At 41.4% G+C, this 17,572-nt stretch overlaps 2 protein-coding genes across 2 annotated transcripts; both read right to left on the bottom strand.

The window, feature by feature from the left end:
* Positions 1-3,211: 3,211 nt before the first annotated feature.
* On the bottom strand, positions 3,212-11,021 carry LOC1279013 (Bardet-Biedl syndrome 2 protein homolog). The gene is made up of 11 exons (XM_061659344.1): positions 10,813-11,021; positions 10,374-10,557; positions 10,146-10,265; positions 9,300-9,409; positions 8,731-9,136; positions 8,073-8,627; positions 5,735-5,835; positions 5,408-5,617; positions 5,075-5,238; positions 4,572-4,720; positions 3,212-3,505 (listed from the first exon to the last, which is right to left on the bottom strand). The coding sequence occupies exons 1-11, from the start codon at positions 10,936-10,938 to the stop codon at positions 3,405-3,407; spliced, it is 2,226 nt and encodes a 741-aa protein (XP_061515328.1). The 5' UTR covers positions 10,939-11,021; the 3' UTR covers positions 3,212-3,404.
* A 3,019-nt stretch (positions 11,022-14,040) lies between these two features.
* On the bottom strand, positions 14,041-17,572 carry LOC4578392 (heterogeneous nuclear ribonucleoprotein A0). The gene is made up of 2 exons (XM_061653341.1): positions 17,267-17,572; positions 14,041-14,253 (listed from the first exon to the last, which is right to left on the bottom strand). The coding sequence occupies exons 1-2, from the start codon at positions 17,570-17,572 to the stop codon at positions 14,041-14,043; spliced, it is 519 nt and encodes a 172-aa protein (XP_061509325.1).

Raw genomic sequence — 17,572 nt, 5'->3', positions numbered from 1 at the left:
AAGAAATGCGTTGCATTTTAAAGCAACGGGTTTGCACGCGACTTCATCATTACCCCTTGGTTCGTTTGTCGCTAGTGGATAAGGGTTAGTGGCTGGGAAGTGAACGCGCTTCCCTGGGAGAGGTACGGTAGAGCCACGAGCACATTGTATCTAGTACGGCATGTACACAAGCGGCTTATCAGTGCAATTGCATCAATTGCCGGCACGGAATGTGCAACACAACCTTGACGATGAGCGCGCCAATGGGATGTGTTTTTCTCACTGTACTAGATTACTTCGTGTGTGTGTTTAAATTAAGGCACGAATTTCGGATTACCCTAGTGCTGCTAGTGGGGTGTACCTATTAGTGATCAATCCATTACAATCATGTGCAATAAAATGCAGCTGACCGGGTTGCATCAAATGTAGTAGGGAATTTTTTTTATTAAATTTTGTCGAGTTTATAATATCACATGCTACTTAAACAAGTGTACAAGTATCTTTCATGTTTTCTTGTTTCAATAAACTTGGTACTCATAATCTTTTGGCTACTCTCTAGGAAAAATTCAAAGATAAAGTTCTGATTTAAGGGTAGCTTGAATATATTATTCATTATATAATAATCTTTTATAAACAGGCAGAAATATTTCAGAACTATTCTTAAGGTTTCTGCCTGAGGGGATATATGCTTGAATGTTTCGTTGAATAATTATACTTCCATATGAAGCTGAATAATGCCTATGATTTTTCTAGCCATTTCCTAACGGATGTCAAATTCAACTTCATTAAAGTATACAAAACATGGATAAACCACACTGCTATAATTAAACCAAACAAAAAGAAGACAAGCAATCTTCCAACAGTTGTAATATCGAGGCAAATTTAATTACCTATATTGCTTTCTGCATACGGTTCTTCAGTCTAAACTTTGATTTAGATTTCAAGTTGCACTTGCAACTTTTGAATTCAGTATATTCGAACATATTTAAATGATGATTATAGCTTGCATAATTATTGGTACACCTCAGCAAACCCTAAGATTTTTTTTTCCTAACGTGTTATTTAACTTTAACAGATTTAATCAGATGAAGTATACCCAGAAAGTGAAATACAGTCAGTCCAAAAAGTATTCGTCTAGTTGAATATTTTGCAGAAATAGGCCGCAATAGGCATGGAGTGGTAAAAGTAATCATGGGGTTTGATAAAGGGACCATCAATATACACGTTTTGCTAAAGAATAAGCATTTAAATAGTGCAATATCAACCAAAATACATGAAAAACTAAAAAAAGTCCTTTGATGGGCGCGCAAAAAGAGATATGATCGCTTTTAGATATGATCACATGTAAAGGAGCAAATGCAAAACAAGTCTCATTGAAAATACCAACAACAAGGATTGAATGCAGTAAAATGAATCCATAACACATTGAAATTATTATATTATTTGTTTCACGATTTGTTTGATACGAAATCATCAATCATTAAATTTTATAAACATCAAAGTGATTTTTCGGAAGCTTTTTGCAATCTTTTAACCAAAGAAAAAGATTTATACATAAATAAATGAGAACAATAGCAATTTGAGATACAAGAATATTATCATGGATCTTTCAATTCTTATTCGAGTATTCAATAAAATTAAGAAATTAGTCCTAATTAGAAATTAGTATGAAATGTCGAGTTTACAAATAATGTAACAATAAAAGATAAAACGATGGACTGACACAAACAGATAAAAAATGATATTTGAAACACTAAACACATTGATTTTTGTTATGCAATACTCTACACATCCATCCTTCTTGGCCCCACAAAACCACTTCCTTCCGCTTTGGAAACAATCAATACTTCCTCTGCAACTCTACAGCGACTCGAAAGTCAAAGTGTTGGTGATGAGCCGAAACGAAACCCCAAAGCCCGCCCGTCGTAAACCTTTCACGAGCACACATTCATATGATCACCCACCCGGCGGTACGTCGTCCGTAGGATGGCCCTGAGCAGTAGGATTGCAAACACAGTCCAACACACGCCCCGTGTGTCGTCGTCGTCATCATCGTCGTCTTTGGGGCCACCGTAGCCACCACAACACAGCCAGTAATGAGGTGGCAGTGTATATGGTGGAGTTGCTTGAACGCCCGTAGGGTAGGTTGGCCAGGGCCGGGTTGCTGTAGTTCGTTGCGGGATGCTCGAATGCTGCAAGAGATCCCCGAGTGTGGCAAAACCGATCGCTTCTCGGAACGATCGTGATGGTGGTGGTGGGTCTCCTTCAAAGGCAGGCTGTTTTCATCGTCGTCGTCTTCGTCGGTCGGAGATTTTATAGTCCCGGCTTCTCCGCTCGCAAAAACTTGCGCGTTCTCAGCATTTTGGTGACTTTTATTGCAGCGAAACCTGTTTTTACATGCCTTTTTTTGGACACATTGCCGCGAACGTGGCACGGTCGGTTTGGTTGAGTGAAGTGCGGCCGCAAATGAAAACTCCACACCGGTGCCCACTTTATTCAAAACTCAAAGAAAGTTGCGGACTTCAGACTTCAGGGAATGTGTTTTTGTACAATTTAAAAATTGTTTTTCTCCCCACTCATTTCGTAATAATCCAAACGAAACGAAAGGGAAACACAATGAAGACATTCAAACGACGGTGCCGTACGCAAGCGCAAATTGTTTTGTATTTCAATCGCGGCTTTGTACACACAACCAATTCGCTCCTTATACGCCACGCACAGCTACGATCGTTCGGTCTAATGTGCTGTCAATAATAAGTAGTACAACAGCTCGAACTTCCGTAGCAAGTACACGACAGTTTGATTAGAACCGGTGCAGTACTGCTTCGACCGGTATGAAGTCATCAGCCGCTCTATTCACCATTGCACGATCACGCTACTGCTGCTGATCACGTAGGACGTGTTTTATTGGATGTTGGTGTTACAGTTCCCGCCGGTGATTGGACTGCTTTCGGTTGGCGCTGGCGACAAACTTTGCATTAGCGAGACACACTGATTTATTTCTGCTACGAAAGCACACACGGCCATTCGCGTGCAGCGCCAGTAAGACGACGTGGGAGGGACGCCTCCATGCGTAGTGGAGCGCGATAGTTAACCGACAACCAAAAACGAACGGCTTTCCCAAACGCCATCTGTTGCCTGTTGCTGTAGTACTTGCTGGTACTCCCCCTTTCGGATGTGTGGGTCGTATTGGCTTCGACCAGGCTTCTCAGCAATTCGTTCCCCATTAGAGTACTTCGTGTGATCAAGTGATCTTGATCGTCAATCAATTTATTCGTACGAACGAATGGATGCAAAACAAATATTACAAAACTGTCAACTCTCTACCGATGCTCTGATCTACAGAAAAGAACTTACGACGTCGAGCGGACAAATCGCCTCCATTAGGCCTCTGGTGATGATGATGTGCATGGCCAGAGCTCGGCTTACATCTCTCCCATCTCGATGATTTTAAGCACCGCATCAATGTTGTTAGTCTTGAGTGCCTCCTTGAACCTGCCGATCATGGACGAAGCAAATGTTCCGGCTGCGCGTGTTTTGTTTGGAGGGCGTTGGTAAAAAAAAAACAACAACAGTAAGTAAATTAATAACATTACACCCTCGATCCGGTGCAGGTTTTTGTATGGAACACAATGGCACTTGTGCTGAGGGAATGCTGCATGTTTATAGCTATGTGGAGGAGGACTTTAATTCGCACACTGTTTTATTATTAAATGCGTGGTGGCGGACCGCAACATTGACTACATCCGGCGAGTGACTGCAGAATGAGCAAAGTGCCGGTGTTGGGAATTGTTTTCCGTAGTTTGTTTTTGCTGCGCCTGCGTCACCTGAAGCGAGTCTACATCCATGCTCAACTTGACCAAAGTGACATAATTATTTGAAATCGCTCAAAAATGAAGCTCTTCACAGGTTGTGAACTGAAGATCGCATTGTTTGGAAGCTGCTAAATGTGCTGGCATTTCACCAGGCGTTGATAATTGCTTGATAACTTGTTTAATTAAGATCATCAAGCCCTACCGCAGACGAAGTCCCAAATTAATCTTCATTAGACCTGATGGATCATCGTGAATGTTTGATCTTTTGCTGCACGTGAACTCGTCACACGGCGCACAAGCAATGCTCGGTAAAGCCATCTAAAGCTTAGCGTGTTGGTCAAACTCAACCTAAACAACTCTCCTAAATTGTCTAACGGTAAGCTTATGGTCACTAACTTCCTCTCTGCCTCGGTCTTTCTATGCCATAACCACCACAACAAACGATCGTTTGTTGGAAACGCCAACCCGCTCCCCCTCCCTCCAGAAAACCGAGTTGAATTATTCATGTCCGTAAAGTAATTTAGCCAAAACGCGACTCCGAACCCACCGAAGGTGAGGTAAACAAGCGCTGTCTTTTCAGCGTCAAATCATTGGACAACATCGCGTTTAGCCCCTTTTGTGGTGTGATCGTTGGATGTGCAAGCAATCCCTTTGCAGGGTTTCTACACTTGAAGTGATCTTCATCTTCAAGCTAAACCAAACTTGAACTGATACATCAAGTTACGATTGAAAGATTCAAAATAACAGACGAACCCTGTAATACCCTTGGTCTCTTACCTCGCAGTCGCGACGCATTGTACAGGATGCCGTGGATGCGCTTCAGTGCCAGCTGTATTTCGCTCGTGTTGACCAGCCGGATTTTATAGCTCTTCACGAGATCCTCGTTTGTGGCCATCATTTCATTGTGATACTTTATGACGTCTTCGCTGCAGTTTTGCACCAACGTGTGGGATTGGTCGCGTCCCGGGTCTCGTCCCGAGTGGACGGGTGAGGCAAGAAAGAAAACAGAAAGCACGAGAGAAAATGAGTTTGGGAAGCGAGGCTCACCGAGCGACTCGACATTAGTGTGATTCTTTTTACAGCGCCATGACATCATCGCTTTCATGTTGGCATGACGATGGTTTTGACGCTATACGAGCCAGACATGGTAGCGATGATCTTCGTTGCACCATAGACGATGATGGTAAATCGTATTTAGCAAAAAAAAAGATGACAATTGCTAACGCCAATTGACACAGACGATGCTAATAGTATTGTACCAGTAGAAAACCAAGCCTTACCCGTTGTAGTACCGAGCATCTTCGGCCCGTATCAGATGACTTTTGATCTGATTGATGTGCTCCACGATCTCCGAGCTGATCTGCTTCTCGGTCTCTTGAAGGCCTTGCAGTTTTTGAAACAGTTCCTTCACTTCTTCGCTTACCACCGGAAAGCAGGCCTGGGACTGTTGTGGTTGGGTTGGCGAGGAAATAAATTCTGCTTTAGCACCGAAAGGACGCCCAGGCAGGCGATGGCACAACCATAAAGAGGGAAACTCTTCCGATGGCCGCCCAGTTGTCCAGTGCACGTCCAGCCGTGATCGTGCAACAATGGGACGCATTATTTCTACTTACGTCCATGTTGTCTATATTGAGAAACTGCACCAACGACTGCACGAGGTCACCGGCCAGACCGATGTCCTCCGTGTAGAAGCGCGTCTTGCCATCGTAGCTGAAGTGTAGGCATACGCATTTGGCCGTCCGCAGACTGATCAGGTTCAGCTTCAGCTCGGTCGCGTCAGCATCTGATGTCATGTACTCGATGTCGGACGGTAGCAGGAAGTTCTGTAACGTTAACGCGATACAGAGAGAGAGCAAAAACGCATTCGGTGATCCCGACCCTCAAGATCGTTCTGACTGCCCTCTACTCTAGGTTAGCGCCGACCGGCATCTCTCCCTTACCTGATTGACCCAGATGCATATGCGCTTCAGACGCTCCGAGATGCGAAACTCGACGTAACATCCCCCCGGGCCATCCTTCGTCGGGAGTGTGTTGATGTAGGCTGCAGTATGATCGTGTGTGTGTGTGTGTGTGTGTGTGTGTGTGTATGTGTGTGTGTGTATGTGTGTGTGTGAGCGTGCGTGAAAGAGAGAAGTAGGGGGGGGGGAACAGATACAGTCACGATCATTCCTTTTGCGGTGCATCTCACCCACCCTTATACGTGTAGTCTAGTGTACGTGGTCGGGTGGGCGAACTTGTATGGGTGGGTTGTTTTTTACCATGTATGTAACCCACTATCCCCACCGTAGCCTATACCACCACGGACAAAAACGGATCATGACGTGTGAGGGTTACAGAAACAGTACAACGACGACTAACCGCAACATGAGGATGCGGTTATCGAGGAGGTTGACGCAAGGAATGGAAGGCATCACAAAAACTTGTTTTCCGTGCACTTATCGCTTTCGTTTGCCGGCTTGGAGAGATATTTACATTTTGCATTGGATTTTTTTTTTCTTGTTTTGGGGTTGTCTCTTCCCCCTAACTCACGAAAGATTTCGTTGAGATAATGGTAAACCATTGATGGTTGCGGTGATTTTGTCGCAAAGCCCCGGCGCGGTGTCACTCGCAGCAACGACGGAAGGTGTTGCACCCCGACTGTGTTTGCAGTGGCCGGGTTGCAAACGTTTTGCCAGATAAGACGTTTGCTAGACTCAGTTGGACTAAAGGTATGCAGGGTAAGGTTGTGTATGGAATAGCGCATTACACTTGAGAACCTTGTCGCTTCGTCACTTTGTGTTTGTTAAGAATTTAACGACCTGTTAACAGACGTAACGTTTGCTCATCCATGCTAAATATTGTCGTACTGATCCGGTACACAGAAAAAACAGTCGCAAATCAATTTTCAGCTCTTATCAGTGTCAGTAAAAAACAAATGAACGTTGAATACTGTTGAAAATGTAACGACATGGGATTGTTTGTTAATGTTGACAAATTGGATCATTTGATTGGCTTTTACAATCAAATTGTGTTTGAGTTTACATGATCCTTTCCTTTGACTTCGTCGCATAATTGGGTTGACTGTTTTACTTGCGTCTAAAGTTGAACGCGGATTTTGGTTAACAAAAGTTTAGCAGCTAATCTATTACAGCTAATATTTAAACCTATATAAATAAAACATACATCAAACTAGCTTCATGAAAACTTCAATATAAACTTCAATGGCTTATATTATGCCAAAATAAAGGTTTAAAAGGTACACAATCAGTAGCATAATGAAAAAGTCGATCAAAGAAATAAAATATAAACCAAAACATACAAAACATTCAAAGGATTAAGAACTAAAGAATTACGATTAAGATTGCAGAAAATATTGAAAGTTATCCGATACAATTTTTCACACTAAACTTATAAAGTCATTAAAACATTAGAACATTAAAATTTTTCGAACATTTTTGTAGAAAGTAAAGAGAAAAGCACTAAATACGATAAAAGGATAAAACATATAAAATACTAGAGACAAAAAATAGCCGAAAAAGTTATAAATAATAAAATAAAGAACATATAAAGAAAATAATAAACGTGATGATAAATACAAAATCAACGATAGAAAACGTACTAATAAAACGTACATACCGCACAATCAAACGCATGTATGTAATCACAACAGTTAGGAATTGTTAGATTCAAAATTAATCTGTGAAATTTAGTTTGTTGGACGAATCAATTACTTATAATTTATCAATTGATCTTATGTATAACAGATTCAACGTTCAGCCAAATCCTGTCACAAAATTCTATCTCCATTTAGCATTATCTGAATAGAACATAAAATTCACGTTTAGTAAACAGGATAATTACCATCATTAAAATATGGTTTCATCCATGTCAGATTGTTTGATTAAATGTATGTCTATTGTAAGTTAGTTTGTGTCAAAGCAATAATTCTACAATGTTTTATGTAAAATGATTGCTCATCTCATTTCCTCTGCTTCCTCTGGCACTAAAAGAAACAAGCGTACAAAAGTCATTTATCACACTTGAATTGCTTGCAACTGTGCAAGCAGCACACAGCTGCCACTCCCGACCGTGAAGCATCTGTTAGCGTTTAACACACGATAAAACCATTCACAGGCCTACGATTGGTCATTAAGTCAATCGCAACGATGACTTACGCATGCAAGCACGTGTTGGCGGTTTAAAATAATCAGATGATCTTCACCTCATCTACAAATACCGGGTGACTAAGCGCGTAAAAAAAAAACAAAACTGCACACATAACGTAAGCGGCATACTTACACACACTTTTCGGTGACCCGGTCAGATTGTGCGGTATGGTGTACATCGCAAACTTGGGCAGCTGACGGGTCAGCTCAAACACGTGAAACTGCACGCTGCTCGGGTAGCCGACGAACGCTTTGATGTGGATGTCCTGCGCATTGTCCTTGAGCGTCTTGAGCGGTATCAGTATGCGCGAAACGTCCTTCGTCAGGTGCGCGATCAGCGTTTCCTCCTTGAACAGCTGATCGGCAAAGATCAACACGGCACGGATCGTGGTCGAGTTGTTGGTCGACACGGTGATGTCGATGTTCATATCGTTGCTATCGTAGCTGGTGGAAATGCCGATCTGTAGCCGCGTGTTGGACGGTATGATGCCGACGTTGTCCGGCACACTCTGCACCAGATTGCTTTCGCTCGTGTTGCTCAGGATTTCCTTGTTGTACTTGATGTTGTTTTCGTAGTGCTTCAGCTCGAGCAGCAGTTTCTGCTTCTGAGTCAGCAGAGCGTTCATTTCCTCATCGGCAACGTTGTGCAGCGTTAGCATGTTGACGCTTGGCGTCGTGTATCCCCTTACTGGCGGAAAAGCAAAAAGAGAGAGAGAGAGAAAACAGGGCATGAAGCACGTGTCTCATCGTGTGATCTCATCGATCCACACGCCCGATCCCCGTGGCCTTACTTTCTCCATCCGCCGTCACGACGACAAGATCCAGCAGCCCGATCCCCCGATAGTCGTTGCAAGCGATCCCGCACACGAAATCGTTCATCTTCATCCGGAACCAAACGTCCCCGGTGCGGGGATCACGTACATCGATCTTGCCACTCTTCCAGCCGACGATCATTTGCTTCGCCTCGCATCCCAGAATGTCGTACGTGGCCATCGCTGTGGCGCGGGCCTTCGACTTGATGCGCCACATTCGCACGTTCTCCTCGAACACACCGATCGTGCCGTTCTTGACGCTGTACATAAACTGGCCGGTGCGCAGGGCGACCAGATTCTGTATCTCGTTGCCCTCGGTAAACTCGTGCAGCAGCGCTTCCTTCTTGTAGATCCGTATGCATCCATCATCCGTGCCGGTGATGAGCTGTAATTCGGGTAATGAAGGCGAAAAGGTTTGACAGCCGTTTGATGGGGCGATTTTTTCTTCTGTTTGATTGAAATGTCTTCAATTCTAGTAATACATCAACTTCAAAGCTTGGTGCTTGCCTGCGTGTGTGAAAATGTGTGTGTCAGTGATAATGTCTTACCTCATTTTGACCGTCCTTATCGATATCGATTAGCAGTAGTGAAACCACGCTGCCAGACGTTATCAGCCACAGCACTTCGGTGCCCTCCTGATTGTAGCCTCGGACGACCGCTGCAAACATAAATAGAATTATTTGCTTTGCTGTATTTTGGACTCTTTTGACCAGAGCACCCGTAACCACTTGACCGGTAGTTTTGTTTGTGATTGCGTAAAAAGTGTACCTAGGCAGCCCTGTTACGATTAATAATGTTATTCTAGTGTAAAATAAATGTTTCGATCGACTTTATATTGAATAGCAGTCCTTCCTGGTCGATCTTTATGAATAATATACATAAATTCCTAAAATCATCTTTACAATTCTTCCTTTTTCACCACAAACCACAGTCAGAGACGATCACAAGGGAGACGATCTGCATCTCGCTACGTAGTATCTATTGCCATTGCCGGGTTTCTCTCAATTAAACCAGTTTTTTTTAAGTGACCGAAGTTGATTATTTTTCCATTTCTACAATTATTGTCGCAACGAGAGACCATGTTAGGAGAATATTAATAAAAATAAACACACCGACGCCTACAAGGCAGGACGTGGTTCAAATCTTATTCACAAACAGCATACTGTCATGACTGACCGACTATACCCTGGTGTGGAGTTAAGCATGTTGTGAGTTATATTAGATAACCATATTATTGATATTAGAACCCATAGCTTTTATAATAATTTTAATCGTATCAATTGTTCATACATGTAAAGGAGCAATTAAATTATTTCACTAATACATGTTATTTGAATATTTCGTAGACTGTTAAAATATACATTGAAACGCAAAACATTGCCCCATATACGTACCATTGCCGCCAACGATCAGCGTATTGCCCGGTTGGTTTGCGTAGCCACCGATCACGGCAGACCGTACGCCCTCGTGGAAATCTCTCTGAAACATGTTACAATTTTCATCCACATGGTACGCTGAAAACAGACAGACAGAAAGCAAAACGATGCAACCCACACGGTTGCAATCCAGCAGTTGAAGTTACTTTCTATAAAACGGTCGCTGCACTCGACACGGCCACCTACCTAGCACATGCGAAGGACTTCCAATCACCAGCACGTCGCGTTCGTCGTCCTTCTTCAGCCGCCCGGCCACGATCGCCCGTATCGGAAAGTTCATGTTAAGCAGTGCGATGTCATTTTTGATTTCCGAAATCGAGAGCTTCGAGTTTTGCAGCCCGTAGCGTTTGTGGGGCGTGTGGATTAGAATCTGTCCGGACGGGGTGGAAGAGGTGGATGAGAGGGTTGAGAAAGTCATGCACAATCAGCAGAGCGGAAATCGATCACACTCAAGATCGTTTCGATTCGTGATGATGGTAGTGCGAACGAAGTGCGTGCAGCAATCGAGCGCAACTCTCCGGTTTTGGTACACATACGGTGAACTAGTTTTCTCGAGTCTCCTTTTGGCCGAGGGTCACACTACCATCACACACATAACATAGGGTGCGCAAAGGCAAGCTCCTACCTTGTCCGCCGTAGTGACCATGGTCAAACAGGAATGGATCCCGTCGTACTTCCCGCAGGTCACCAGCTTTTCGAACACTTTGTAGTTGAGGGAGAACGAAAATACGGGTTTGGTGGATATGTCCATTGCGATGGGATTTGGCAAACCACAAAGAAAAAACTTCCACTGCACCAGCAGTCACGACGTTTGTGATTGTTTTTTATCGGGCAGGAAGTTTTCGCTACGATTTGTTTGTACATTGATTCGCGCCATGGAAACCGTCCGCCTTGACGGTGATGGAGTCGCTCATGCGCACTCTAGCGTGTTGACATACCTGTTGATAATGGATTCCGATGATCTGGTGCTTTTGGAAGCAACAGGTGATATTGCTGGTGATTTGAATGTGATGTGTTTTATTTAAGAGATGACATTATGATTATTTTAAGGAAATGATGCATCATTGATCGAAGCGAGTAAACTCTTCTGAGCAGGTTACACATTTACAAATGAAATTGGTGACGGTGTGAATTGGTTTTAGAGTATAACAAAGTAAACTTACAAAAATTCCCTAAAAAAAAATCAATATTACTAAATCTGTTTTTTTTTTTAATTATTTTTGTACTATTATTTCTCAAAAGTCACCATCGTTTAGATTTTTTATTATAAATGTTTTATTTGATGATTGAAGATTTAGATTACTATCTCGTTTTAGAAAATTATATTTCCATACAAAATTTAATAATTTCACTCATATTTGTTGTCCCGTGGCATTTATTCTCTTCTACTTCGTTAGAAATGGAATGTTGTAGCAGATTCAAACCGATCAATCGTTGAACGCAATGAACCAACCGACACGTGAATCGCCTTGTTCATCCGGTTAAAGGTCGAAAACGAAAATGTGAATGAATTTCGAACATCAAGCTGCCAGTACACGACCACCATGTTTGTTTGAAAGCGTATCAATAATCATTAAATCTTTCAAAAATATAATTTTTAACACTTCTGGTCTGGTGACGATTGAATGTGCCAAGATAAGATATGTTTTATCAATTGGCAAATCAAATTATTTATTTCACATAGTTTATGCAAAATAAAATACAAAACTCGTCTCTCGACACAACAAGTGTACTCACTCTAACAAGTGTACCAGAAAAAGTAAAATTATCGGTTCGCGCTACCTCGAAAATCTCAGGAATACCGAAGTTGGGTATCTCTGTGAAATAGCGGGCGCGATTGGAGGCGCGGAAGATTTGACCAACTGTTCTACAACTGTTATAAACTGTCTTCAACTCAGTAAATACTTTGAAAGATGAATTCAAACTTACTTGAGCAACTGTTAAAAGGTTAAAAGGTTATTTGTATGGTTTCTAAAAAAATAATTACTTCTTTTATCTTTGGCTCAACAACCGTTGTAGGTCAAGACCTCCATGTATCCATAGTAGGCTTGGCTTTCAGTGGCTTATGGATTACCATAGCATGATAGTCGGGACCCCATACGTCCCCATACTCGGTACATTCGGAGCTTAAACTTATCCTAGAATTTGAAATGAACGGTATCTTTACCACAAGATGACTTTTATAGATGAACGATCGCTGAATGATTGATCAATTTGGAAGGATTTTAACAGTTGTCACCCTTATTATTTTATGTGATTTCACTTTAAAAATATTAAATAAAGTTTAAAAAAACACACACACAATATTACATCGAAATTTGCTGGAAACGAAAATATTAAACATAGCACTTCTGTAACAAACATTCACTTTTCATTTGTGTTGGCAATAAAAAAATATCTCTAGCCACAGCAAGAGGGGCATCGGGCTGTGTAAATAAATTCTTCGACGCGTGTTCCTGTTGTGCATGTTTGACATTTGAGCTGTAGATCGTTTCAATTTGCAAACTTTCTTACCCCTGCTCAAAACTATTACTAGTAAAAAGATATATCTCCGACCCAAATTTGTTGTTTCCTAAATTAATAGGAAACAAACTTATGAATAACACATATTTCTCTAATATGATATCCAATGTTTATTACAGTCTTAGTTTATCGATTATATTACTTGCTTGCTTGCGAATGTGCACCCCGATACATCAGTATGATGTCATTGTAATCAGATGCGTCACACAGTTCAATTCTCCAACAACCGTTGAAATTCAAATGAAAGTCCCTTGAGGTTCGCTTAGCGGATTCTTCTCTTTTTAAGCAACAGTATTACTTCTGCGTCGAAGTTGTCTCTCTTCGATTCCATACCAAAGTAGGAAACCATTTGGAAAAAACCAGCATGTAGACGTGGGACAAAATGTCATCTCGCTTGCTCGGTGTGTACTGCAGATGAACCAAACACGGGCGCAAATTGGATTGTTTCCGCGAATGGGAGGACCAAATTTTCCTTGATGTGCTTTCCCCTCCGGAAAAGCCGATATGATTTTGCAAGCCCGAAGTATATTAGATGTTGCTGTTTTGCAGGCCTTATCACGACCTATGAGACCATTGTTTGGCTGTTGGCTGCAGTGCACGAAGTCTAGCTCGTGAAAAGCCTTCAGCTTGTCGAGCAACTGCAACACATGTAGCACATCAATGTGCCAGAACCATTCACATGCTTTCGTCAGTTGCCCATAGATTTTGCACTCTACTTTTATGACTTTTTGCGTCTTATCATTCGTTATTTGAATGGGCATGTTTTCGTTTTTTTCCCGGCGTTGATCCTTCCAGCATTTCAGTGCCACAGCATTTCATCCAGAATCTGATAATTACTTAACTGAGTGCTAAGTTTTACCACCATCGACTTGTTGATTGCGTTCTTTTGTTGTGGTGAGGTTCAACTGAAACAGCGATTACAATTAAAGAGTATTAACACAATAATTAGCGTATAAAAGCAGTGAAAAGAGACACATGTATCATCAAGCAACAGTAGGAATACTTTAAGCACTCTGATAGAAAAATGAAACTTTTTTTCTTTCCGAGAACAACACATTGTTGATACACAACTATTTTTATGATTAATTATATAATTTTTAGTAATTTTATTACACAATACAAAATTTTATAATTTATTTTTCTTAACTTTATAGTGTTCACTTTTTAAAAGGGGTTTCTCCAAAAACTGTCTCACTAAACTGTTCCATTATAAAAGCAACCGAGTTGGAAGACATTCAATAATCGTTTACGAGCAATACTTGTAGTTTAACGATCACAAACAGATTTTCGCAGCTCTCTCCGTTTAGCTTTTAGTTCCGTTCTGCTCAACTTATCCAACCAATATAGCAGGCGGAGCGAAGAATGGACGTCTTCGTCGGTAGTATCCATAACCATGCCCGTAACCACCGTAGCCACCGTATCCACCATATCCACCATATCCACCGTAGCCATGCCCATATCCTCCGCCGTAACCACCGTATCCTCCGTATCCTAATCCACCGTATCCGCTGTACGGACCTATCAATCCAACTCCAAATCCAATCTGTGGCACAGGGTTTGACTGTGTCGGTACAACATTAAGGCTCAGGATTACAGTAAGAATCCCCAACAACACGACGCACTTCATTTTGTGATTTAGGAAAAAGTTCACTCCAGACGATTGCTTTCCGAACTCTTCAATAATCCGGTTGTAAGACGAATGAAATCGGCGAAAACACCGGAACAGGATTTAAATAGCCAAGCCGAGATGAGAGAAGCGTTAATTTTCACTCAAGCAAATCGTCGTAACAGGCTTTACAAACACGCTTCCGAAAACATACACGACAGAGACGATGAGATGGCTTGCCACGAGGCATGTTGGTGCTAATAACGATTTATCTGGATGATGAGAATGTCGAGGAAGGGAAGCTAGCTGGGAAGCGTGAAACGACAAAGTTCCGAGACGAAGAACGTAATGCGCCATTTGTTTATCGGAACTCATCATTCTGTGCAGTGATGTTAGTCGGAGATGTTGACATACGCATCGGGAATTCGGCTTCCGTAGTATCCTTCATATCGTTGAAAGATAAACCCTGTAAGTAAAACCCATTTGATTTACAATAAACAAAATTCCTGCGCTGGATTGCATACCTGGTATACTACGGTAACGAGTATCATCGTATCGAACTCCAACACCGAATCCGCCCCCGGGAAATGACAAGAACGGTGATCTACGTTCTCGTACAACGTTCCCTCTCTCGTGTGCGATCGCGCCAAGTTGATCCTCTCCAATCACTACACCAAACACTAAAACCACAAGCAAACAGTGTACCGCGGGTTTCATCCTGCGTGTGAAGCTTTTAATCGTTTCGCAGCTCGCAAAGTACTGTAGGTTGCTACTGTCAGAAGCTTCCCTAGAACCTCTCTGGTCAAAGGAATCAGTGTGCAAACAACAGCAAAAATCAAACACATTTGTGTCGTCTAGTATCACAGCTCGTGTAGATTTTCAAAATGCAAAAAGTAAATATGCACACACAAGTGAACCGCGGTTGAACTATTGAAAGCTGCTGAACAGGTTTCGCGCCAAAAGATTTGTGGCAAGATGAGAACGAGGGTTATGTTCGGAAGTAAGCGTATTGCAGTGAAGAAATAATAAAAAGAAACCGTTTCCTGCTGCAGTATTACTATTTTTTATCACTATTGATATGCAGCTTAAAAACCAGTTCAAGCCGAGAATGTTTCATCAGTGCTTTTTTTATTCTCATATTATTTATTATTTTAAATGTGCAAGGTGAAGAATTTGTGTCCTGTTTGAAAAGCCTTTTGAGTGTTTCAGTGATATTAGCTTTGAAGCTTATAGGATTTAAGAAAATTTGTTAAGTAGGACCATCACAATTTATGTGTCCCAAACTAATGAATCTAAATTGTAACTTTTTTGAAATTGTCTTAACAATTATCTATTATCTAACACAGAGGAGTCCTACCTATTGTAAAGATCAAACCTTATTTATACTTGATACTACTTTTAAAGGTCCTAAAAAGTCGTCAAACTTGCACGACTTCACAACATACCCGACGTGAGTTCAAGTCTAGAATGGACCGCCCCTACGGAGCTACGGAGCTGTTGCGTGCTACTAAAAAGGGCTCGAAAGCCTGTGTACACCGGGCAGGTTAACGTAGAACTTAACTCCAAATAGTTGTGGTAGGTAGGAAATGATAAGGATCGTAAAATGGAATTATATTCAAAGCATAACGATCTAAATAAATTTAAATATTCTCGTTCTACAATAGACTTTTACATAGCACGAGTATGAATTATTATAAAATGCAAGATAATTATGCAGGCAGTTTATGCCTGTATGCAATAATCAAGAATCAGCTGGCTTCTAAATAATTTGGCCTTGACAATGAAGCAGAACGGTTGTATTTATGCATACGCAAAAAAAGCGTACCGCTGTACAAAATCGAATCAAAAGCATTTAACGCGTATGACCACTGAGCGTCCCTCAGTGCCACGCGCACACTGGTATTGGAGAACGGACATAATTTTTATTCGGTTATTTGTTATGTTCAGCACGAAGTGGATTAACATTTGTGATATTTACATCGAAAAAGAATTTAAATTTATTGATAATTTCTAAAATTGTAGTCATTAAAACAATACCATGCAAATGATGTAAAGTAGCTTTTCATAATCACAAAATATACAACAACATATAACAAATCTATCTTATCCCAGAATTGAATTATTTCAAAATGACTTATAAAAAGAGAGAGAGAGAGCGGGAATTTACAATATCAAGTAAAGTTTTGAATCATTGTACAACGATAAATGATTATGAGTTGAAACTAACAGAAAGTGGATTCATACATAATCTTGCAAAGACCAACTAAAATGCTATTTAAATCTCTCAATTAACTGTTAAATGCGCAATCAAACCGGTTTAAGTACATTCAAAGAATCATGTTCAGCCTGAAATTTGGTTAAGCCATTTGTTTCTTGAATTTGTTTTCAGTATAAAAACGCCAACTGCATGATGAATTGACTGTCGTTATTATTAGCATTTATTGTACATTCTTCAACCACATTCATTTATCATTTTGAATCTTCAACTTTTGCTTGTATTGGATCAGAGAATCACAATATGGTAATGATGCATAGATATGCATAGACACAAACCGTCGCATTATCCCCGAAATATTTTAATGCTTTCGTAGTTATGGAGCTTTTGATTTTATTCCAAAAATCGAAAGCACTGGTCCAACAACAAGGCATATACGAATAAGTCGACGCAAGATCTTGCGATCTTATGTAACTGCACATAAAAAAAAGACAAACCGTAATAATTATTATCAAAATCATATATTTATTGTATCAGTTCGTTGTTTCCCAAATTCAGGTCAAATATGTTTTCCATTTTCCGCCGCCTGCACACTATCTGTTGTGCTCTGACCTTCTCAACAGCAGCAATCATCATCAGCTGTTGCTTCATCCTGCACTGTTGTGTAAACATAACGGTCCACTATTTCGTTCGCCGTTCATCGTTTAATTAGCGTCCGAATCCGAATTGCTTGACCTTGGTCACCTCGCGGTAGTGTCCACCGAGCAGCCCATGGTGTCCGTGCTTGATGTGGACCTTCCTCTCGACCGTATGCTTGAACGGCAGCAATCCTCCACCGAAGCTCTTTTCCTTGTAGTGATACTGATATTTCAGTCCTCGCTTTTCCCGCACAGTCTCGTCGTTGACTTCCGCCACGGTTTGATCGTTGTGAAGCTGACTCTCTTCCGCCAGCATATCGACCGGCGAATCGATCGGTGTAAGCGTGTGGCCAACATGAAGCACCGCCACAATCAACACTAGCCCGGCACAAAGGAGCTTCAT

Source organism: Anopheles gambiae, chromosome 3 (genome assembly GCF_943734735.2).
Source record: "Anopheles gambiae chromosome 3, idAnoGambNW_F1_1, whole genome shotgun sequence".
In the NCBI taxonomy this organism is placed as follows: Eukaryota; Metazoa; Arthropoda; class Insecta; order Diptera; family Culicidae; genus Anopheles; species Anopheles gambiae.
Note: the sequence above shows the minus strand (reverse complement) of the source record. Positions and strands in the feature narration are given on the sequence as shown.

Excerpts from the sequence above, each read along its gene's own strand:
- LOC4578392 (XM_061653341.1), bottom strand. The coding sequence starts at position 17,572 with ATGAAGCTCCTTTGTGCCGGGCTAGTGTTGATTGTGGCGGTGCTTCAT. Across the intron at positions 14,254-17,266 it reads ACTACCGCGAGGTGACCAAG|ATTGGATTTGGAGTTGGATT; the intron begins GTCAAGCAATTC and ends CCTGTGCCACAG.
- LOC1279013 (XM_061659344.1), bottom strand. The coding sequence starts at position 10,938 with ATGGACATATCCACCAAACCCGTATTTTCGTTCTCCCTCAACTACAAA. Across the intron at positions 8,628-8,730 it reads CGTGACGGCGGATGGAGAAA|TAAGGGGATACACGACGCCA; the intron begins GTAAGGCCACGG and ends CTTTTCCGCCAG. Across the intron at positions 5,239-5,407 it reads TCAATATAGACAACATGGAC|TCCCAGGCCTGCTTTCCGGT; the intron begins GTAAGTAGAAAT and ends CAACCACAACAG.